Source organism: Odontesthes bonariensis, chromosome 19 (assembly GCF_027942865.1).
Source record: "Odontesthes bonariensis isolate fOdoBon6 chromosome 19, fOdoBon6.hap1, whole genome shotgun sequence".
Classification (NCBI taxonomy): Eukaryota; Metazoa; Chordata; class Actinopteri; order Atheriniformes; family Atherinopsidae; genus Odontesthes; species Odontesthes bonariensis.
The window spans coordinates 3,951,097-3,974,269 of record NC_134524.1 but is presented as its reverse complement, the minus strand read 5'-3'; the positions used below and the strand labels follow the sequence as shown (position 1 = coordinate 3,974,269).

At 39.5% G+C, this 23,173-nt stretch overlaps 2 protein-coding genes across 2 annotated transcripts in view; both read right to left on the bottom strand.

The window, feature by feature from the left end:
• The window catches only part of rbm46 (RNA binding motif protein 46), a 41,495-nt gene extending 31,133 nt beyond the window's left edge, over positions 1-10,362 (bottom strand). Inside the window, exons 1-4 of the mRNA XM_075451842.1 lie at positions 10,194-10,362; positions 8,337-8,517; positions 5,925-6,081; positions 5,228-5,357 (exon numbers count right to left, since the gene is read on the bottom strand). Of these exons, the coding sequence (XP_075307957.1) occupies positions 5,228-5,357; positions 5,925-6,081; positions 8,337-8,517; positions 10,194-10,278 (553 nt within the window). The 5' untranslated portion in view covers positions 10,279-10,362. The remainder of the gene's footprint in view (positions 1-5,227; positions 5,358-5,924; positions 6,082-8,336; positions 8,518-10,193) is intronic.
• Positions 10,363-13,266: 2,904 nt separating this feature from the next.
• Positions 13,267-21,615, bottom strand: LOC142369111 (lecithin retinol acyltransferase-like). Its single transcript, XM_075451368.1, has 5 exons — positions 21,389-21,615; positions 20,933-21,038; positions 18,977-19,051; positions 17,955-18,107; positions 13,267-13,422 (listed from the first exon to the last, which is right to left on the bottom strand). Exons 1-5 carry the CDS (start codon positions 21,613-21,615, stop codon positions 13,267-13,269), a joined length of 717 nt encoding a protein of 238 aa, XP_075307483.1.
• Positions 21,616-23,173: the final 1,558 nt, after the last annotated feature.

Genomic DNA, 23,173 nt, shown 5'->3' with positions numbered 1-23,173 from the left:
GGGATAGTTCGCCTCTTTTGACATGAAGCTGTATGACATCCCATATTAGCAATATGCAGAGTTTTCAGCTCACAGCTCTTTGGGAATCACCTTGTTGCTGCAGAAATCCTGTTTTCTGTCTGTCACACTGTGTTATCTTTGCTGTTTTTCACACATGCAGCTAAAGAAATGGGAACAAATCTTAATTCCAGTCTAAAACCCACAAAGAGCTTCTAGATTATTCATTTCTGGTGGCATAAAACAGTTTAATCATTTAATTTATATTAATTGTTCCATAATTAGTCATTAGATTATATCTTATATTCCTTTTTTAAGCTTTAAATTGAATCTTATTTACTTTTTGATGATGTTGATTAACATATAATTCCTATTATTGTCTGTTTTTTTTCCTACTTTTCTACTTTTAGACGTGATAACATTCATTTTTTTGGGATTAGGATTTTTTTTTAATGAATTTCTTATATTAATTTAACTCTTTTGGTAACTGAAAGCAGTTTTAAACGTAAATGTACAAAAAAGTTGAAACTATGAAGCTGTTTTTCACAGATGCAGCTAAAGAAATGGGAACAAATGATGTGTCTCTGTGACAGGCTGCTGGGAACAAAGTGCCTAAAGATCCAGTTTAAAACGGCTTCTTTGCTAAGCTGTCTGTTCTGTGTGGACACAACACTGGTTCATCCCTTGAGTTAGGAGCCTTTTTCCTGCCTGAAGGGTTCACAGCTCAGAGTTAAGTGGCTGAACAAAGAAAAAACTGGACTGAAGATGAGGGAAAAGGCAGAAAATGTCCAAAGAAAAACGCTGAAAGACCTTCAGAAAGTGTTGAAACTGTTGCTGAAGATCACTTAAGCTGCTTGGATGCAAAATATAAAGAAATAAAAGGCGTCTCATGACCAAAATGCTTCAAAAACCACATAAAATACTTAATATGGCTGTCAAAATCATACAAATGTAGCTGGAAATTAACTGTTATACAAGAAATTATAATTAAATGTCTGTTTCTGTTCATTTTAGGCCACTATTTCAGTAAATTAATGTAAAAAAAATCTACTAATTTTTTGTTGCTCGTCTGACTCCAAATCTGAGGGAATTTTATTCCTGTTTGGTGATTTAAAGTCCTGTTTTTCACTTTCACTGGAGGAGAAAAAGGAGCCTTTTTAGAGTTAAGTGGCTTAAGGTGAGACAGTACAGGTGAATAGGGTAATATTTTAAAATAATAGATATCACCATGAAACTTCCTCAGTTGATTACTCATACAAGTATGAAAAAAAAATGTATTACAAGTTTTAGAAATGTGTATGTTTAATTATGCAAATTAGGCATTATCTCATTAAATATGCGCAAATTTGCATATATTTATGGAAGATTGATCTGAACATATGATAAAGCCAGGTGCAAAATTCTTTTTTCATTTTGTTTACACACAAAATGAAAAGAAAATTACAGAGGGATTTCAGGATATCTGCTGTCCTTTCCTAGGAAATCAAATATACTGTCCATAGCCTTAAAAACATCAATTTTCGCCATATCTTTTTATTATAATGTCACATAAATCAGGCCAGGAATGATTTATCATCAAATCCTTCAGTAAATATCTTCAGAATACTGCTAAGTGTATAACTGGAAAGTTTGGTGTTAGTAGGTGCTCCATAGGCTGAGATATTAATACTGGAAAAATACAAAAAACTGATTTTGAGAAAACGGCATTTAAAGATTTAAATAGGGGAATTCATTTTGGTAAAATTGGGCGAAACGTGCGTTAACAAAAATGGGATGAAATAAACAATTTAATTTATGTTTTCAACGTTTTCTTTATAGCAGATTGAAAGGATACATGTTGAAGGAGTAGACTGGCCCAAAATCTAAAAACAATTGCATGAAAAATCACTGTTTTTGCCTGCCGCGTCTCGCCTTAACAAAGAAAAAACACATTCCTCTGAAGATGCTCAGAAACAAGGAAGAAGAAGCAGAAAATGTCCAAAGAGAAACTCTGAAAGAGCTTCAGGAAGCTGCAGAACTTTAAAAGATGACAGAACATCTGGATCATTGGAGGGAAACAGGAAGAATTGAGAGCTGAATCAGGAGTTTTGTCTCACCCCAACAATCAGCTGAACCCTCCTGTAATCTGCTCCAACAGGTGGAAGCTGCATGCATCGTTTATCAAACTGATTATTCAGCCCAACGCAGCTTAAATATGATCCATCATGTTGCTTTTCACCCGTCCACCGCAGCTCGGGTCGGTTTAAAGATGTAAACGTGTGAACAAACATGCTGATTTTCACTCAGACGCTGGACAGAAACCTTCATGATAGTTCAGATTCCCCTCTAACAGACTCAACGTACAGAAACCAAACGCCCTGACAGAAGCAGCAGAACGAGCTCATTCATCACGGCCGCGTCACCGCGGCCTCCAACACAGATTCTCCATCACTGCTTCTAAACAGCAGAAGCAGCAGCAGACTCTGATCTGGAGGTTAAACGCTTTTGGAGGCTGCTGTCCATCAGGAGCAGCTGATCGGTGTGCGGCGCTCTGCCTCCCCCTGCTGGAGGCAGGCAGGAACTGACCCGGCTCCACTGAAACAGGGCTGTGTTCAAAACCGCATACTTCTCCTACTAATCCTACTACTCATACTGACTTTAACTTTTTTTAAGTTCCCGGATGCATACTAGATTCTCTGAAATGTTGGGTATGCATCATGAGGTTACTACTCGTACTCAAACTACCCAAGATGCAACGTAACGTGACGTCGCCGATCGTCATTTTCTGTCAAAACGGCAGTTTCAAGCTAGCTACAACCAGAGCTATAGAGTAATACAGAGTTGCGACACGCTTTGAAGTCGCCGCTAGGGCTGTCACGTGGTTCATGTGAGCCTCCGGAGTTCCAAACATCACAGCGCTGTCAGTCAGTTTGAACGGGTTTTAGCGGGACGGAGCACAAAAACGATAACTTTAACATTTACGACGCAATTTTCGGTAAATATTGACCCATAATGTGCATTGATCACTTCACCGACTATGTATTTTAATCAACGTTTTTCTTTTTTGGAGCACAGAGACACATTTATCACCATTTTAAATCGTAGAGGGTACCCCTGCATGCTAGCAGGGGGCAGCTACCTCGTCCTCCTTTATACTGAATCATGCCAGTGGTCCAGCTTACCTTCAGATCTACATCCTTCAACAGAGCATGATGTTACTGTCTGTTCCCAGGATTTACTCCTGTTGTCCCAAACACTCCATCTGTAGAAGATGTCATTCAGTCTGTCTGTTCTCTCTGGTGTCAGATGGACAATGAGCCCCCCCCTCCCGCGACCCGATCGACGGATTCAGCGGGTATAATGAATGGATGGATTAAAATATGAATTTAACTTTTTTTCTGGTTAAAACCATATTAATGACAAAATAAATGTGTCAGTTGTGAAAAAAATAAACAAAACAGATTTAAACCAAACATTTTATTATAAAATGTCATCATAGAACATGTAAAACAAGCCTTAATAAAGAAGTTATTTTACTGCTATCTCTACTGTTGGGTAGATTAATCTGCAACAATGAACTGTATTTGATCAAATTCAAGGGTTTGGACATTGTAGAAAAGTTCTGAAGTCCTAAGGGTTGATCCATGGCAGCAGCGAGCACCACATCTGCTGACCTCCCTGACAACAACAGAGAAATTAATAAATTTATTATCACAGCTGCAAAGTCATGCTGAAAAAAACTTACTTAATTAAAGAACAGTCAGCTAATGCCTCACTATGCCAAAAATGTAGTAATTTAATCAATTTACCGGAGAAAATACGTCAGAAATACCAAAAATGTATTAAATATATAGTATTTTGGTAATGTTTTAAAACCTAACAATCAAAACAACTTTACACAATGTCACCTGACAATAAAAAGTTAACGGACTTTAGTGAAATGATCACGTTAATTACCTCACGTTAGCCTCCGTTACCAAGCTTTAAGCTAGGTCCCTAAATCCATTCCATTTTTAACATCAACATCGACATTTCATGCTAACCAAATGTAAAAATAACGATGTCTAAGAGTATACTTCTGATAGATAATGCTTAAAAATGTAAAAAAACGTTTAAAATGCTGTTATTTTATTAACTTACCAGTAATTGTTCTTGACGAGCAATTGAGGTTAACGGAGCTGCGTCCGTTGTTTGGAACTGTGGCGTCTCCGTGACCCACGTGACTTCCGCATTCCTTTCTTTCAATAGAAGTCTATGGGAGTGTCGCCACTCTCTTTTTACACCACTCTGGCTACAACGAGGGTAGGTTCACTTCCTGTTTTCAAAACAAAAGCACCAATTGTACCGTAATGGCTTTCCCTATGATAAAAGGCAACGGGTATTTTATTTTGTGAAAATAACCGGAAGTGCGTTGCTCACTGCGGCTAGCTTTAGTAGCGCCGAATTCGTGGGAACTAAATTGTAAACAGCCGGTATTTTGTCAGGTTTTCAACACGTTGGGGATCTAAACGACTACTTTCTCACCTGAAAATGTTTCAAATGTTGCTAAAGTTTACAGAGTTTAGAGCTTAAGAGAAATCAGCTTCAGGCCGGCTGATTTCGGCTCGGGCAGGAGCAAAATGCATTGTGGGTAAACACTCTGCATACTGTCTGATCGATGAGTATGCAGTATGTAGTATGCAGTATGCAGTATGTAGTATGTAGTATGTAGTATGCAGTATGCAGTATGTAGTATGCAGTATGTAGTATGTAGTATGTAGTATGTAGTATGTAGTATGTAGTATGCAGTATGCAGTATGTAGTATGCAGTATGCAGTATGTAGTATGTAGTATGTAGTATGCAGTATGCAGTATGTAGTATGTAGTATGTAGTATGTAGTATGTAGTATGTAGTATGCAGTATGCAGTATGTAGTATGCAGTATGCAGTATGCAGTATGTAGTATGCAGTATGTAGTATGTAGTATGTAGTATGCAGTATGTAGTATGCAGTATGTAGTATGTAGTATGCAGTATGTAGTATGTAGTATGTAGTATGCAGTATGTAGTATGCAGTATGTAGTATGCAGTATGCAGTATGCAGTATGTAGTATGTAGTATGTAGTATGCAGTATGTAGTATGCAGTATGCGGTATGCAGTATGTAGTATGCAGTATGTAGTATGTAGTATGCGGTATGCAGTATGTAGTATGTAGTATGTATTATGTGGTTTCGAACACAGCCCAGGTGACACGTGATTGGAGGAAACATACCGGGTAACAGCTTCCTACGGGCCATCGCCGCCGCTTTGTGGGACTCGTACTCCACGAAGGCGAAGCCTCGGTTTCTGTTCTTGTCCGTAGAACTCGGGTACACGATCACATCCACCACGCCGTCCGTCACCTGCAAACACACACAGGTGGATTGTGGGATGTAAGGAGACAGACACATCTCAGACTCTACAGGCCTCAGTTAGCATGTTAAAGGTTAAAGGTCACCCCAAGGTCAGAAACCCAAGAGCTACATCTCAGACTCTGCGGGCCTCAGTTAGCATGTTAAAGGTTAAAGGTCACCCCAAGGTCAGAAACCCAAGAGCTACATCTCAGACTCTGCAGGCCTCAGTTAGCATGTTAAAGGTTAAAGGTCACCCCAAGGTCAGAAACCCAAGAGCTACATCTCAGACTCTGCGGGCCTCAGTTAGCATGTTAAAGGTTAAAGGTCACCCCAAGGTCAGAAACCCAAGAGCTGCATCTCAGACTCTGCGGGCCTCAGTTAGCATGTTAAAGGTTAAAGGTCACCCCAAGGTCAGAAACCCAAGAGCTACATCTCAGACTCTGCAGGCCTCAGTTAGCATGTTAAAGGTTAAAGGTCAGACCAGACTCAGTCAGAGGCACCTAAATAAGTCCTGGAATCCATTTAAAAAGTCTCCGCCGGCCGGTAACCCCCCCCCACAGTCTGAGCTGCACGCACCTTCTTCATCTCCTCCATGATGTCGTCCTTCTTCTTGTCTTTGGGGATGGAGCCGACGAACAGGCGGCAGTTGTCCAGACTCACGCACACGCCCACAAACTTCCCCGGCCGGACCTCACAGTTGTCCAGCATCTGGATGGCCCTCTGAGCGGCTTCTCTGCAGCAGACACCGACAGACACTCACAGTCCTGAATAAAACTCCCACTCTGCTCCAGTCACTGATTTATTTATTTATTTTTATTATTATTTATTTATTTTTATTTATTTATCTATTTATTTTATTTGTTTATTTTAAATCAGGCTTCTTAAAGAATTTTTAAAAGAAAATATAAAATAAAATATTAATTAATTAATATTAATTAATTAATTAAATTCAGAAATTAAAAAAATTAAAATGAATAAAATAGACCCACTGGTAATTAGGTTGTTTTTTTAAATAAGGACTACGGATGGAAAATAGCACTCTTGCTAAATCCGATGTAACCATCTTGTTGTTGTTGTTCATGAAATGGCAATGATTTATGGAATCGCATGCTGTCCTTTAAATAAATTAATTCATTCTCTGATTTCAGTCCTCAGAGTTAAAGGGATAGTTCACCTCTTTTAGAGCCTCTATGAACCTCTAAAAGAGGTGAACTATCCCTTTAACCCTTCAAGCAGAGCTGCTACAGAGCCCCACGCTGACTGAAACAGGCTGAAAAACATCAAATCTGGTTTCTGCTCGCTGCCACTAGATGGCAGAGATGCTTTATTTTATGAGAGAATTTCCCTCAGAGGGAAGGTGGAGGTAGATGGAGCTCAGGGGGGATCAGACACTCTGCTGAGCCCACTGAGCTGCTGCCCCTCCTCCTAACTGATGGTTTCTGGACTCAAATTAAACTAACAGATATCAACACCAGTTCTTGGCCACTCAAAGACTCAAAGACGTTCTTTTTACTGATTTTCTGTTGTTTTTATGTGGATAAAATGACAGAAAAACATTTAAAAAGATCAGAAGTTGGAACAGCTTTGTTCATATCTGTGTTCACGAGTTCAGAAAATGATCAAAAAGAAAAGAAAAACGTGGAAATGTGACAAACTAACAGAGATGAAGTTCACTCAAACCCTGAAGAATCAGGATCTGATGTTACTGATTCTTACTGAGGTTCCTTTTACTGATTTTCTGTTGTTTTTATGAGGATAAAATGACAGAAAAACATGAAAAAGATCAGTAGTTGGAACAATAGTTGAGTTCATGAGTTCAGAAAATGATCAAAAAAGGGAAAAAATAACAGAAAAATCATATGGAAATGTGTTCAGAATCCAAAGAAGTTTTAAGATCTGAGGCGCCGCAACGCGGTGATGTCATCGGTGATTAAATTGACTGCCTTCATTAAGTTTAAGTCACACTGAATATTTTCCTCGTTTACAGTTTCTCTTCATCTCTGATCGTTTTTAAGCTGCAGACGTTTTAAAACCTGGTTTTCAGGAAATATTCACCTCCTGAACAGCCGACCGCAGCGCTCTGTCGGAGGTCATGTGACTCCCTGAGCCCGCAGCCTCCGCCCCGGGTGCGTGTATCCCTTTTCCAACTCAGTTTAGACAAAACCACGCCCACTTCCGCAGTACGGAAGCCAAGTCGGGAAGCGAGAGACTGACCCAATAGAAACCAGTACGAGAACGCGCCGCACGCTAAAGGATGGTGGAGGAGCGCAAAGTCTCTACCATCCACCAGCTCTGTACTGTCGTCATTTACCCTGTGTACTTACTTATGTTGCCAGTGGCTTAGGTATTATTGGCAGTGTTCTGAATTATTTTGAGGAGACAGCAAATTTACATTCTCACACTGTTATACAAGCTGCACAGTCACTACTTTACATTGTAGCAAAGAGTAATTTCTTAAGGATTGTCCCATGAAAAGACAGATTCAATTTTGTAAAAAAAAATGTCGACGTTGGACTTACTTCTGTGATATACTCTGCTTATTGTCTGTTTCTTTTAAATGCTTTAATGCTTGCCTTTAATATCTTTTAATTGCCTCCCAAAACGAATTCAAGAATATAAAAAAATATGATGGGACAGAGACAGAGAGTGGCGTAGTACACCAAACTACGCTGTCTGTCATGACAATTTATTAACATTACTAAGCTGACTGCTTTACACACTAAAGATATGCGATAGCCGATAGCCTAGCACATAGGCGAGCTACGTCTTTTCGCATTTGTGATCAGAATGACATATGCGCTCATGACAATAAATAAACATTCCTAAATGACTGCTTTTACACAGTAAAGTTACGATGGCGGGCGAGCGATGATAGCGTATGGGTAGCTGCTGCTGCGCGTGGGCTTACGCGGCTTCCGTACAAGCAAGGGGGCGTGGTTTAGTCTAAACTGGGTTGGAAATGGGATACACGCGCCCCGGGCGTCCTACCTGTTGGTGTACATGACGAAGGCGTAGCCGCGGTTCTCTCCGCTGAACTCCATCATCAGCCTGAACTCGTAGATCCTGCCGGCCTTCTCGAACAGAGGCACCAGCTCGTCCTCGAACATGTCTCTGGGGATCTTCCCCACGAACACCTCGCAGCCCCGCGGCGGCGCCGGGCCCTCCCAGCCTGCAGCACACACACACACACACACACAGCGCGCACACACGTGAGGTCAGCCGCGTTCAGGGCGGCGGGCTGACGCTCTCAGACCGGACGCACGTTTGAGTTTGAGTTTATTATTAAAGCAGGGACAATACATATTAATGAACATATACATGTAAATATGCAAGATTATAGCCAATGGCTCATTTCCATCTTTAGTCCCTTCGGCAGCTTGATGTCAACAACATAGGGTAGTAAAATCAATAAAACAACAGTAACAACAATTAGAATAGTTGGCCTTCATGGCCAGTGTGAAAAGAGGGAATAATTACAGAGAGAGAACACAACGGGACAGAAAATAAAACAGAAAAGCAAGAACAATGAAGAGTTTAGTGGATCATAAAACACATATACATGTTTAGGCAGGATTGTGGCAACAGTGCTGTTCCTCCAAACAGCCGAGCTTTCAGATGTTCGGTGACAGAGGTCAGAGGTCAGAGTCGGGAGTTCACGTATTGTGAACTTTTGAACGTATTGTGAAAATGTGGTTTGACTAAAGACACTCTTTCTGAAAGGAGCTACTCAGTGCGAAAAGTTGCTTCTGTCGTGTTTTATTTGACATTTTGTAAATCCCATTGAGTTGTATGGAAGACTTGATGTTCGTTGATATTACTCCGCCACCGGTGTGGAGTATAGCAAGTCAGATTCAACTGCTGAGTAGGGCTGAACGATATGGACAAAATTTCATATCTCGATATTCGTGCCAGATATCTCGATATCGATAGATACGATATGATTACGGGTTCGGTGACGCATTTTTCAGAGAAATAAAAACATCATAAAACAAAAGAGTGCAGTTTTAATGATTAATTTTTCGCCAAGCACGACCTGCACAGCACCTCGCTCTGGTCGACATCATCCTTTCTAAATCTAAAATACCTCCAAATAATGGAGGATGATTTATGTTTTGGCACAAAATTAGATTCTGCACTGCCACCGGCCGAATTATCTTCCGCGCTCATGTCCCTTTTCTTTCGTTTCTTTCGTTTTTATTTCGCCGTGAATCCCCCGTGAATGTGTGCGTCTCAGCCTACTTCTCCCTCACTCCCACCCTCCTATGTTTGTCATTGGTTGGCTTCAGCTGGCGATCCACAGCGAGCGTGAAATAAGCTTTGTGGTGGGCCGGCGGTGGGGTGCGTTCAAGCGCAATCTTAAAAGTAATGGTGACTGCCGGAGCTGTAGAAGCAGGGCGAGCGCGGGGGAAATATATCGTTTATATCGTTGCTTTTTCGAAATTACTTTCTTGAATGTTCATATCTCGATATAGATACGATAACGACATATCGTTCAGCCCTACTGCTGAGCGGAAGTTTATCCACGGCTGTGAGGGGGCTAAGAAAATAGTTTGAGTATGAACGAGCTGCCAAATAAAACACGACAGAAGCAACTTTTCGCAACGAATGGATTACCAGTGCACACCAGTAACCACTCCGGTGAGTTGATGATTTTGAAAACGGACGTTTATGGTGCTTTTACGGACCTTTCTGGACATGCGCATGACTTGCCGTTCTGAAGCAGGTTGAGATTAATCAAAATTAGGCAAATACCGGAGACGGCAGTAAACATCAAAAGATTCACAGCCCGCCGCTAACGCCTCACCGCGGCGTCTGCGTTCAGGACGCGTGTTTCCGTGGACGTACCTGGCGGGGGGCCGCCGTACTTCCTCTGTCCGTTCTCCTGCACCACGTTGTAGCCCGTCTCCTCCATCAGAGCCAGCAGAGCCATCTCCTTCGCACACGACACCTTGAAGTCGTCCCTGACCAGCGGCGAGTCCCGCTCCCCGGAGTCTCCGTCCGTGTCTTCGTCGGACGCCCTGCCGTCGCCTGAGCAACAAAACACCACGGTTACCCGTCGGCCGCCGGGTCACGTGACACCAAAACACAACGCGCTTCTGCGGCCGCCTCAAACGCAGTCACGAGTCTTTAAAAACTACAGCCAAAGATGTTCAGTTCAAAAACATGTTACAAACATTCGCTGCTTCGCAATATTTAACCCTTTGATGCGCAACATATGCACAGTAATATAAAAACTACTTTTGTTTATAAAGTATGAATGTAAAAATGAAAATAATGATCAAAAACAAGATATTTAAAGAATACTTGGAATATTCGATCGTAAAATAAATTGATTTCAAAAGATAGAACAAAGAGAAACTCATGAAATGACCTGGGAAATGAATGCGGGTCATTAGAGGGGTAGTAATACAAAAAGGATTTTTATTCAAAAAGTAAGAAAGGAAAAAATAAAATAAGGACGCATGATGATTAAAAACAAGTTAATTGAGGAATACCTTGAATATTGAATTATTAAGTTAATTTATTGCAAATATATGGGAAATTAAAACTCAGCTGGGTCACTTTTGACCCATGTTGCGCATCAAAGGGTTAAAACGAAAATTGAGAAAGACCCTGGGGTTTTCCTCTAGAGACTTACATCTCTCCACATTACATTTTAAGCTACTTGAAAAACTACTTTTAGCTGCTGGAAAGTGTATACTGCAAAACTGGATCAAAACTCTTCCAGCTAGTGTTACCCTTTGGTACAGGGAGATCTTTAATATCCTCCCTCATGAAAGGTTACAAGCTGTTGTGAAGGGTAAGGACGAATTATTTTTAAAAGTTTGGACTCCCTTCTTAGATTATTCACCTGTGGATCTGAAAAATCTGTAATGGATGGAAGCAGGCTTCCCCCTGTAACCCTTAAAGTGTGAGATATGGAGATGGTGGGCTGTGGATGACTGGTGTCTTTTTATTTTATTCTTTCTTTTATTATTATTATTATTATTATTATTTTATGTATGTATATGTATATGCATATCTCTTTTTGGACTTTTGTTGATAGGAGTCATTATCACTGTATTAGTCACTATGACCTTTCTTTCTGTATATATAAGTCTATAACTGCATTGTATGCGCTGTCTGGGGGGTTGGGATGTTTTTTTTTTTTTTTGTATTTTGTATAACAATGAAATGTGTTTAAAAAAAAAAAAACATTTGCTGCTTCATCCAAAAGGATTTCCCATGATTTACACAAGAGAACTCTCCCTAAATTCAACAGTTGACTATCACTTTGATGTGGAACCATTTAGATGTAACCAGCAGCTGGAATATTTTCATTCAGGCATTATTTTGCATGTAAATAAATAGATGTGATGCATGTTTTTTTTATGAAATAAATTTAAACTAAAAAAATTAATTAGATTAAATTGAACAAAAAAAATCTAAATAAAATAAAACCAATTTAAACTAAACAAAAAATTTATTAAATTAAATTAAACAAAGAATACAAAATAAAATAAAATAAAACAAATTTAAACTAAACAAAAAAATGTATTAAATTCAATTTTACAAAAAAAATCAAAATAAAAATAAATTTAAACATGAAACAAACAAATCACAGGCATTATGCTGTTTGTAAATAAATAGATTTGATGCATGTTTTTTTCTCACGAAAATGAGACAAATCTGGACAAAAAAAAACAGCTCAGGTCTTGGACTCTTTACTAAAATTAAAAAATGCTATATTGTGCTAAATGACGTGTAACGGTGCCTCTGCACTCTTTATGTCTCACATGAATCACTTTCTACTTTTCAGGTAAACCCAAATAAACCTGCTTTGATCAGATTAGCTCGTTAGCTCATTTGCTAATTCTCTGTTTAGCTAGCATGTATGCTAGCGGCTGTTGAAAGTAGATGTAACGGTACTTTTCGTTTCCCCACAAAACTTCTTCCAAGCCTTTATCAAACCGTACGGTTAGCTGTTAAAACTTTAGCTAACTCATTAAAATGAAGTCTCACCACCTCTGGGATGCAGCATTTCTTCTCAGATGTAAAACTTGTCCTCTTCGGAATTAAAGGCTCCAGCAACGACGTTCGGACAACGGAGCTCAATAAAAACTTCGCCGGGAAAAGACGCAGCGTTGCCTGGAAACGGTTTGACAAGGGACAGTGACAGACGTGACGCCTTTACACTGTCCACCAATCAGCGACGTTTTCCACGATGCGGAAGGCGGGACAACTTGTGAGCGTAAAATAAAATAAAACTAATTAAAACTAAACAAAAAATTAGTTAAATTCAATTGAACAAAAAAAATTAAAACAAAATAAAATAACATAAAATAACATGAATTTAAACTAAACAAAAAAATTAATTATATTTAATTAAACAAAAAAAAAACAAAATAAAATAAAAACAAAACAAATTTAAACTAAACAAAAAAATATTAAATTCAATTAAACAAAAAATCCAAATCAAATAAAATAAATTTAAATTAAGCAAAAAAATTATTAAATTCAATTAAACAAAAAAATCTAAATAAAATAAAATAAAACAAATTTAAACTAAACAAAAAAATATTAAATTCAATTAAAAAAAAAATCCAAATCAAATAAAATAAATTTAAATTAAGCAAAAAAATTATTAAATTCAATTAAACAAAAAAATCTAAATAAAATAAAATAAAACAAATTTAAACTAAACAAAAAAAATATTAAATTAAGTTAAACAAAAAATCTAAATTAAATTAAATTAAAAAACATTTAAACATGAAACAAACAAATCACTAAAAGTTAATCAATAACACTTTATTTGAAATGATTTATTTTATTGGGAGGTATTACAGAATAAAGGATTTATTAATGAAACATTCTCCAGATTAATTCTGCAAACTCACTTACAAAAACATTTAGATTTAAAGTTCAGTCGCGTGTCCGTTCACGCGGCCATCCACACGAGGAAAGGCAGCAGCACGGCCAGCAGGGCGGACCAGGTGTTCACGGCTCGCAGGTAGACCAGGAAACACGCCCCCAGCACCGCCGTCACCTTGGCAACGCGCCGACTCAGCAGCAGCTTCCGGACCGTCTTACAGAACTGATGGAGAGGATTAAAACGGGATTAAAGCCATGTTTTTTCTCCGTTTCTTCAGCTCCTTTTTATCTGCTTCTGGGTTCATTTTGTTTCCTTTTACATTTGGTGTCAGTTTGGCATCCCGTTGTATAAATTCACCTTAATTAATTCCCATTTTGTGCCACTCTGTGCTCATTTTGGATCATTTTAATCACAAACTCAAACATCTAAAGTTGTTTTGAACCCTTTCTGGTGCCATTTTGCTTCCCATTGGAGCCTTTTTCTCATTTCTTTATGCTCATTTTGCATCCCTTTGTGGTTGTTTTACGGTTATTTTACATCTTTTATTGTAATTTAGCTTTTCTTTGTTGTCCTGTAGCCCATTGTAGATGTTTTATGTCCCTTTATCATCATTTTGGATCCAAAGGTGGTCATTTTACGTCCCTTTATAGTCAGTTTGCATTGCTTTACAAACTATTTTCTGCTTTTTTATTTGTTATTTTTTGTCTGTGCAGAAATCTTTCTTCCAATTTTTGGCCTTTCATGAAAAGTTTGCATATATTTGTCATTTTGTGCCTCTTTGAAGTCATTCACTGGTAGCTCTTTTGCATTCCTTTGCTGCCATTTTGTGCCACTTTGACAGAATTTAGCACTTTATAATCATTTCTAGTTGATTTATGTCTTTTGTTGCCATTTTTCTTCCTTTAATGGTGTTTTCGTTGGTTGTTTTTCACTTATTTGTGGTCGTTTTGCATCACTTTGTGGTGAATTGGCATCTGTTTAGTGTTGTCTTCTGCCCTTTAGTGTAATTTCTATATCTCACATGTTATTTAGTGTTTTTCTTATGGTTGTTTCGTCAGGAGGAAGCTAAACCGAGTAATTACATATCCACCTAAAGTTGAGTTCACAGCAGAATCAGAGGTTTAGACACCTTATCTGAGTTGTTACACCATTTACTGTTTAATTACAGTGAGGAATAAACAGCATGAGGACTTCATAAGATCCAGGAAACAGTTTCTGTCCATGTAAATTAAATGATTAACATGAAATAAATAAATGGTGGAATTTTAAGTCTCGACCACTGGATGGAGACATCGTTCTGTTCCAGGATGAATAGGATGCTGCGATGTTGGGTGCAGATTATTGATCAATTATCAGTGATGTTTATTCGTCTTGTCTAAATAACTTTCTATGAAAATGCTGAGAAAGAAAGTGAAATAAAACCTAATATTTAGGGCTGGGCGAGTTAACTCGTTAGTTATTTAACATAGATAAATGCGCATAAACGCAGGTTTTTTTAATTTTATTTTTTATATATAACTTTTTGGGGCTTTTGTGCCTTTAATGGATAGGAAAGTTCAGAGAGACAGGAAGCAGGGGGCAGAGAGAGGGGGAACGACACGCAGCACAGGGCCGTCCGATACGGGACTCAAACCGGGGCCAGCTGCAGCGAGGACTAAAGCCTCTGTACATGGGGCGCCTGCTCAACCCACTACGCCACAGACCCCCCCGTTTCATTATTTATTTTATTATTGTAAAAGTCTGTTGCTCACAGGCTTTTATTTTGTAAAAGTCTGTTGCTGTCTGCTGTGGAACAGGAAAAGAAAGTAATCGGCGGATCCACCAAACATGGAGAAGGGTACGGAACTTTTACTCGGCCATTTTCATGTTAAAGTTCTTCCAGACGGCGGAGTCGACAGAACCAAAGTCATCTGTAAACACTGCCAAGTTGAATTGTCTTCTCAGCGTAGTAGTTCCAGTCTAAAATATCACTTAAAGGCAAAACACACAACTGATAGCAGCAAGTCATTCAAGGAAACAGACAGTGGAGCGAGGCTTCTACATAAAAACTACAGAAAGATGCTGATGTTAAAAGTGTGTTTGCACAACAAATGTTATGGCACTTTCATTCATATGGCAGCACATTTAAAATAAAACTAAATGCTAAAAGCTATACACTACTTTCGGATTCATTTTTGGATTTTGCGTACAAATGCGATTAATCGTGATTAATCAGGGAAATCATGTGATTAATTAGATTAAACATGTTAATCGTTGCACAGCCCTAGTAATAATTGATCAAATATTAACGCTCAACATTGAATTCTTTAGTTTAAAAGAGGACGTTTACATTCCTACATCCATCTAACTGCAGAAACTCTGCTTCTTTATATTTACGTCTGTTTGTTCTGCTCATTCTGCGTCTGTTTACTTTATCTTTAACACGGTTTCTTGCCTTCACTCAATTCCACCTTTGTTCCATCCAGGCAAACAGCAGCACCTTGTTTGCTCCGTTCTTTCACAACTCGCATCCTCTTAATGGCAGCCTGCAATCAGACAGCCTGCTGCACAAACAAAGGAGCTTTCACCGCCGACCTGTTGCTGCAACAGGGAGGCTTAACCCAATTAGAGAGAGACTCCGGTCTGCGATCAGCGTTAATCTGCAGCTAAATGTCAGGAATCAGGCCCAGGTTTCACCATCTCTGCCCAGCATTTAGGAGTTTCTTGGGATTTTACTGAATCTTTCAGACGAGTTTTGATGATTTTCGGGACCAGAACCCGATTAAAATACAGAAATAAGAGAAACGCAGCTGAAGCATATCTGTCCACACTTCTCTGTTCCAGGCACGTCACCAGACACTTTTTACCGGGACACGTGCCTCTGTAAACATTCCCACGTACAGGTGTTAATTTCGTCAACCAGGACGATGACGAAAATATTTCGTTAACGCCCCTTTTTCCCGTGACGATGACGAGACGATGACGCACAAAATCTCTTCCAGAAAATAAAAATATGACGAGAATAAAAAATGATTTTCGTTAACGAGACTAAGACAAGACGAAATTTACAAGCCATGGACGAATGGACATTAATAAATGTAATCGTTCATAACTGATTTGTAATTTGTAATTGTTAATATAAGTGTTTCTTGAACTTCATAGAAGATTACGCGCTGTTGCCCTGTTTGTCCTGCACGGCGCCTGTCCAGTTCAGTTGAGTTTAGGCCCTTCCCATGTCAAGTAACGTAGCCGGTAGCTAGCTATAACTTAACCGTAGCTAGTTCAACTTTGCAGTCCAGTCATGGCGTCGGGCTCGGATACCGGTGTACGGTTTGTTGGAGCTGGGCGAAAAGAACGCCTGGATGTATGGAGCCATTTCGTTTACAACGCGAAGGACAACAAAACAACCTGCATGATAATGATTGATCATGCCGCCGTGTGTGGAGAAGTTTTATTCTATACAGTGTTGACTAAAATGACTAAAATGACTCAAATTTGACTAAGACTAAAGTTGATTTTCGACATTGTGACTAAGACTAAGACTAAATTAAAAAAAAGCTGACGAAATTAACACTCCCACATCCATCCTTCAGACTACGCTAAGACTGATGTGCCAAGGAAGAATAACACAGGCCTGATTTTCCCTGTTTCAACCAGTAACCTCCCAAAGCTGCATAGAGCTACCAAAGAGTGAAGTGAAGAGGTTGTATTCGCAGGCATGTTCAGCGAATGGACCGTGTGGAAGGGAAGATCCTGCGGCCCGCACGTCTTTTATCAGCGGACGGTAGCCCCCACATTGTGCCAATGGAAGTGTAGTCGGCTGTATGAACCACTGCACACTGATGGATTCCCGTCATCGTGACAGAGAAGCAACAAGGAGAACTGAGCATGAAGTGGAGGGAGGTGAGAGATTTGTTTTCTCTGTTGTGTCGACGCCCACGCCGACCTATAGGCCACTCTAATTTTGACGTCAAATACACAACGTTTGCATTTAGGCTTAAACAGTGTCTGGTTCCATGGCAGATGAAAAACAGGAGACAATATCCTATTCTGCCTATTAAAGCCTATTTACTAAACTATTTTAGGCATGATAAATGGGTAAACTGTGGGTAGGCTAGTTTAAAAGGATACTCAATCAGGGGAATAACTTATCAGACCATATCAGGGACTCTTAATTTAAGATTCTGACTTTTTATTTTGCAATATTCCCTCTAGTAGAAGTATTTATTGACCGTATTATAGAGAGATTAAAACATAAATATTGTAATACTGTGTTTTTTTAGTAATATTGCCTCTTGTAAAAGGTTTACTTGATTATGTTTGATGAGCTACAGAAGGAGGAATTGAAAAGCTAAATGGCTGAAATGTTTTTTTTTATTTGCTTGGATAGCCTATAGCTCCGTTTAACCTGTTGAGGTTCATGCACATTTGAATAAATGTTCTTCTACATCCAGTACAGGCTCATTTTCTGTGTAGAGTAAGGCAGTGTTGCTGGTGGGGTTCTGGCAGGGGGCCTGGGCCCCCGTACAGCTGTATGCCCAGCACCGTCCCTGCTCTGGGAGCTCAGCTGCCTTCCTTTCTACACATCAACTAACATTTTAGCTGATTTTTTAGCGTGTTTCTGATGGTGTGATTAACACGCCCCTTTTTTTTACTGATCATTTAGACTCCATCTTGTTATCCAGAAGAAAAGGAACAGAAAAGGAGACCCTTATTGCTGCTAAACGGAGCAGTTTGGCTGAGGAAAAGCAGATGCATTTCCTCTGTTTGGTCACCTGAAAGGTCTGGAAGCTCATGACGGTGCCGTATCGGCAGTACATGACGAAGTGTTCGCAGTTGTACCACAGCAGGCTGTAGGCCACGTCCCCCAGCAGCTTCTCCGCCCGCCGGGCCACCTCGTCTCCCTGCAGCGCCGCACGGCTGCACATCTGCAGAGAGCCGGCAGAGACCGCAGCTCAGCTGCTATTTCACATCTTTAATCCCTCCAGATTCTCTCAGTTCAAAGTTTAAGCAGGCTTTTTTCAGAAATTAAGCCACAAAAAGACCTCACACATCTCACAGAAGGCAAAGCTGCTTGTAGGGACCATTTGTCCATAAAAAAAACAAATTAAACTTAAAATTAAACTAAATCAAAAGGCCACTGATGCACCATGGGGGATGTGGTTTAACGCAGGCAAAAGAAGATGATCCCCCACTCACAGAGAGATTTTTCTCTATCCGTATTTATTTTATATTTTATTCATTTCAACTTCATAATGTGCAATATTATTTACTTTTTAGTACTTGCTTTTTCTCTTTTTTTTTAATTTCTCTTTTTTAATTTCTTGTTCATGTCTGTTGTTGCTATTGTGGAAAGCGAATTTCCCCGTGTGGGATAAATAAAGTATAATCTAATCTAATCTAATCTAATCTAATCTAATCTAATCTAATCTAATCTCATGAATTCTTGCGTTTTCTGATGATTTATTTAAAAAACGATAAAACAAACAAAAGAACACAGAAAACCTGCTGCTCTCTCCTTTTCCCTGGTAAAAAAAAACATCGGCCCACCCAGGTGCATGCTGGGACTCCATCTAATCTAAATAAAGCGCTGAAATTAATCAAATAAAGTTACTAGAACCAGAACCAAAAAACTAAAAACTAACTTTACAAATAGCTCCTACAGTTCTGTTTAATGAACATAATGCTCATTTTATCCTGCTTCCATCTCTACATGCAGGATGTTTTGAGATGTTTACGTCCAGCCGCCGAACAGATAATAAATTAAATGCAGATTACTTCATTAAAAGCAGGTCACCTTGTCCATGGGGTTGACCAGGATGTCTGATCCGTAGGCGAAGTCCTCCACCGAGTCCAGCCTCACGCTGCCGCACTGAAGACACACAAGTAAGATCGCTTTTAGCCCAAATGTGTCCTCTGAGCCTCCAGCTTTATGCCAGCCTTTGGTTTCTCTGCTAAGTTATGACCAGTTCTCACGTTTCTAATGCTCTACGACAGTATGTTCAATGGGCATCAGTTAATAATGCAACATGTCTGTCAACCAGACGGCAATTCTCAAGAAAATTTTAATAATTCTACCAGGTTTTAAGCACCTGGAAGTATCGTAGTGGGAATAGAGTCACTTTCTATCCTATCAACAGTTCAGGTGCGGCTATCTCCAGAAGCTACGCTAACTCAGAGCTACCAACTAGCCTCAGTAGCCTAAGTACATGGGCGTCAATTGGCTCCAGGGGAAAATGTAAATGTTTGTTTTTCTTTTATTCTTTAAAATGAATTTATGGAATTACTCTGTGTCAATTTGTATTGATTATTCTATTACTTAATACATATAAATTAACTACAAATGAAATTCTGAACAACACAATCAATTTATCTAAGTATCATCTTCCCCAACACTTGTATCCCCTTTTGAAATGTGGTATCTCCCAGCCGCCCCCCCCCCCTCCCCCCCCCCCCCCCCCCCTCCCACGACATGACGGAGCCCTGGAGGTCAAAGCTGATGTTATTAGCGGGATTTGTTGTTTGCTAATTAATGTAAAATATGAAAAGGAAACAGAAAACTTTAGATTTATTTATCACCAAAAAAAGGGGTCCAATGTTGCCCCAGCGGCGGAGGAAGGAGGACCAGGTAGTGAAGGCGGGATTCAGGCTGTTAGCCGCTAATGCTAATGCTAATGCTAATGCTAACAGAGAGACGGAGACGAGTCCATTGTTATGTTAGCGGCTATGTGAGTGAGACAGCTGGTTTCCTTCTGTGTAGCTTACCGTTAGCTTTGATGTTAGCTTACCGTTAGCTTTGATGTTAGTTTTGATGTTAGCTTTGATGTTAGCTTACCGTTAGCTTTGATGTTAGTTTTGATGTTAGCTTTGATGTTAGCTTACCGTTAGCTTTGATGTTAGCTTTGATGTTAGCTTATCATTAGCTTTGATATTAGCTTATTGTTAGCTGTGATGTTAGCTTTGATGTTAGCTTTGATGTTAGTTTTGATGTTAGGTTTGATGTTAGCTTTGATGTTAGCTTACCGTTAACTTTGATGTTAGCTTAACGTTAGCTTATCATTAGCTTTGATGTTAGCTTATCATTAGCTTTGATGTTAGCTTATTGTTAGCTTTGATGTTAGCTTACCGTTAGCTTTGATGTTAGTTTTGATGTTAGCTTATTGTTAGCTTTGATGTTAGCTTTGATGTTAGCTTTGATGTTAGCTTACCGTTAGCTTTGATGTTAGCTTACCGTTAGCTTTGATGTTAACTTTGATGTTAGCTTATCATTAGCTTTGATGTTAGCTTACCGTTAGCTTTGATGTTAGTTTTGATGTTAACTTATTGTTAGCTTTGATGTTAGCTTACCGTTAACTTTGATGTTAGCTTTGATGTTAGCTTACCGTTAACTTTGATGTTAGCTTTGATGTTAGCTTATCGTTAGCTTTGATGTTAGCTTACCGTTAACTTTGATGTTAGCTGTAATGTTATATCCTCATTTGTAAGTCGCTTTAGATAAAATAATCTGCCAAATGCATGACCATAATGATAATTAATACTGCACTGACATCATTTTCCTTCTGGGATTGATGAAGTATTGAACTTAATGTATTGAATGTCTGTACGAACTGAAGATAACTGAAGAAGTTTGTTTTTCGGTTATTTTGGGTAAATGCCATTAAAATTCCAAAGAAATCATATTTCAAGTCCAAAAGGGATGGAGGAAAGGAAGGAGGGCGGTCTGGTTCTGGGTTAATATAATCATATCTGGTACCTTAGTGATCACGCCCAGGATGAGTCTGGTGTTGGTGACCATCTGTTTGATTCTGAACGGGTCGTTGGAGATTATGGGCATGATGTCCGGGATGAAGTGAGCGACTCTGCAGGAAACAAAAGAGGAGAGGAGGGAGAAGAATGTGAGGGAGAGACATGAAAGGGTAGACAAGGGGAAAGGAAAGGAAATGAGAGGAAAGGAAAGCAAATGAAAAAAGAAGATAAAATAATGAATAAATGAAATAATGTGTCAGCAGATCAAAAAGGAAGAAAAGGAGAAAGCCTGAAAGTAAAGACAAAGAGGACCAATCAGACTGCAGCATCATCAGCCCGTGTGGCTCACCTGACCCTGACCCCCCCCTCCAGGACTCACCTGCCCCCCCCCCCCAGGACTCACCTCCCCCCCCAGGACTCACCTGCCCCCCCCCAGGACTCACCTGCCCCCCCCAGGACTCACCTGCCTCCGCCCAGGTAAATCCCAAAGTGTGTGAACAGAGTCCGGGGAACTTCCAGCAGGTCTCCCCTCCTGAACATCAGGTCGTACTGACTCTGCGTCTCCTCCTGTCTGCCCATCTCATCCTTCTTCTTCTTCTCCTCCTGCTCCTTCTTCTTCTTCTCCTCCTCCGGAGCCTCGAGTGTCGCGGAGGAGATGAAGAACAGAGCGAGGAGCTGCAGAGGAAACATGGTGAGAGCCGCAGTGCAGTCGCCTCCTCACGGAGGTTTTATTCTGCTGGTGGGAGGAGCAGCGAGGAGATTAAAGTGTGCAGCAGGTTCAGACTTCAGCAACGCCACGCTTAGACCCAAAAAGGTCACTATGTCATGAGATTTAACCAGATTTAACCAGTTTTTAAACAAACTTACACATGGATACAATCAGGAAATAAAAAAGAGCAACAAAGATGTGTGAAAATAACCAAAAGAGACACAAAGTAACTACGAGGAGACAAAAATGGCAACAAAGAGCCACTTAATGGCAACAAAGAAACACAAAATAACCACAAAGACACCTGGATACAATCAGGAAGTAAAAAGAGCAACAAAGATGTATGAAAATAACTGAAAAAATAGCTGCAAAACAACCACAAAGAGAAAAACAACAAAAATAGACACAAAAATTGACCACAAAGAGAAAAAAATTGAACACAAACAGCCTCTTAAGAGTAAAAATACCAACAAGCATCAAAGAGATGGGAAATATTTTTAAATAAAAGTCAAAATGATGATTAAAAAGATGCAAAATAATCCCCCAAAATGGTGAAAAAGTCAACGAAATACATCACAGAGAAATAAAACAACAAGGAGCCATTTAACAAATACAAAGATGCACAAATCACCACAACAAAAGGTGTAAAACGATCATTAAAAAACACAAAAAACAACCACAAAGGGGCAAAGAACAAATAAGGCAGCTGAGATATGTGATTTAAATCATGTAAGCATGTCTGTCTTTGTGTTGCACTTCCCACTGATCACCAGCAGAGGGCGCTAAGGTATAAAGATCACCAGAGGACTGCACTGAAAATGAGAAAAATACTTTATATTGTGATTGTTGTTGAGTGAAAACTCAACTCACTGATGAAAACCTTTAAAATAATTTCTTCTCAATCAAATCTATGAAGAACATAATAAACTCACAACACAAAAGACTCTTTTAATTAGTAATAAGGAGCTTCAGACGATCAAAAGAGAAAAATATATCATTTATTTTGTGTCCAGTGAAAGGATACAACATGTCCGTTCTACTTCCATTTCCTTTATTTACATAAAAAATACATTATAAAGTGTTACAATGCTGTAAAAAAACATTCTGTACAGACGTCTGTGACTGCTGGAAAACAATCGGCTCGTAGAAGATGTACACAGATATTTACATAAGAGCTTCACCCGGTTACAGGTGTTTCATGTCCTTTCAGAGAGTTAAGATGGTCGATGCGGAGTTGGAAAGTCGAGAAGTCTTATTTTATGAAGGCGTGTTATGTGTACTGTCTCTTTAAGGCCCCCCTCCCACCCTTATAGCCCACTTTCTTCTGATTGGCCGGCTTCCAGAAGCATGCTAAAAGGCAGCACCCGCAGAAAACCAGACAAAAACACTGGAGATGGAGCGTTGGGTGCATTACGTCTTACTTTTACATCGTTGTTTGAAAGTTTAACCTCGTTTAAATATAAATATCTGATAAAGTAACGCTGCGTGTGCTGTGAATGAAGCAAGAAAGAAGCGTAAAAGATCGCCTTTCAGGAGCGT

Excerpts from the sequence above, each read along its gene's own strand:
- LOC142369111 (XM_075451368.1), bottom strand. The coding sequence starts at position 21,615 with ATGTTTCCTCTGCAGCTCCTCGCTCTGTTCTTCATCTCCTCCGCGACA. Across the intron at positions 19,052-20,932 it reads TCCTGGGCGTGATCACTAAG|TGCGGCAGCGTGAGGCTGGA; the intron begins GTACCAGATATG and ends GTGTGTCTTCAG. Across the intron at positions 18,108-18,976 it reads TGGTCAACCCCATGGACAAG|ATGTGCAGCCGTGCGGCGCT; the intron begins GTGACCTGCTTT and ends GGCTCTCTGCAG.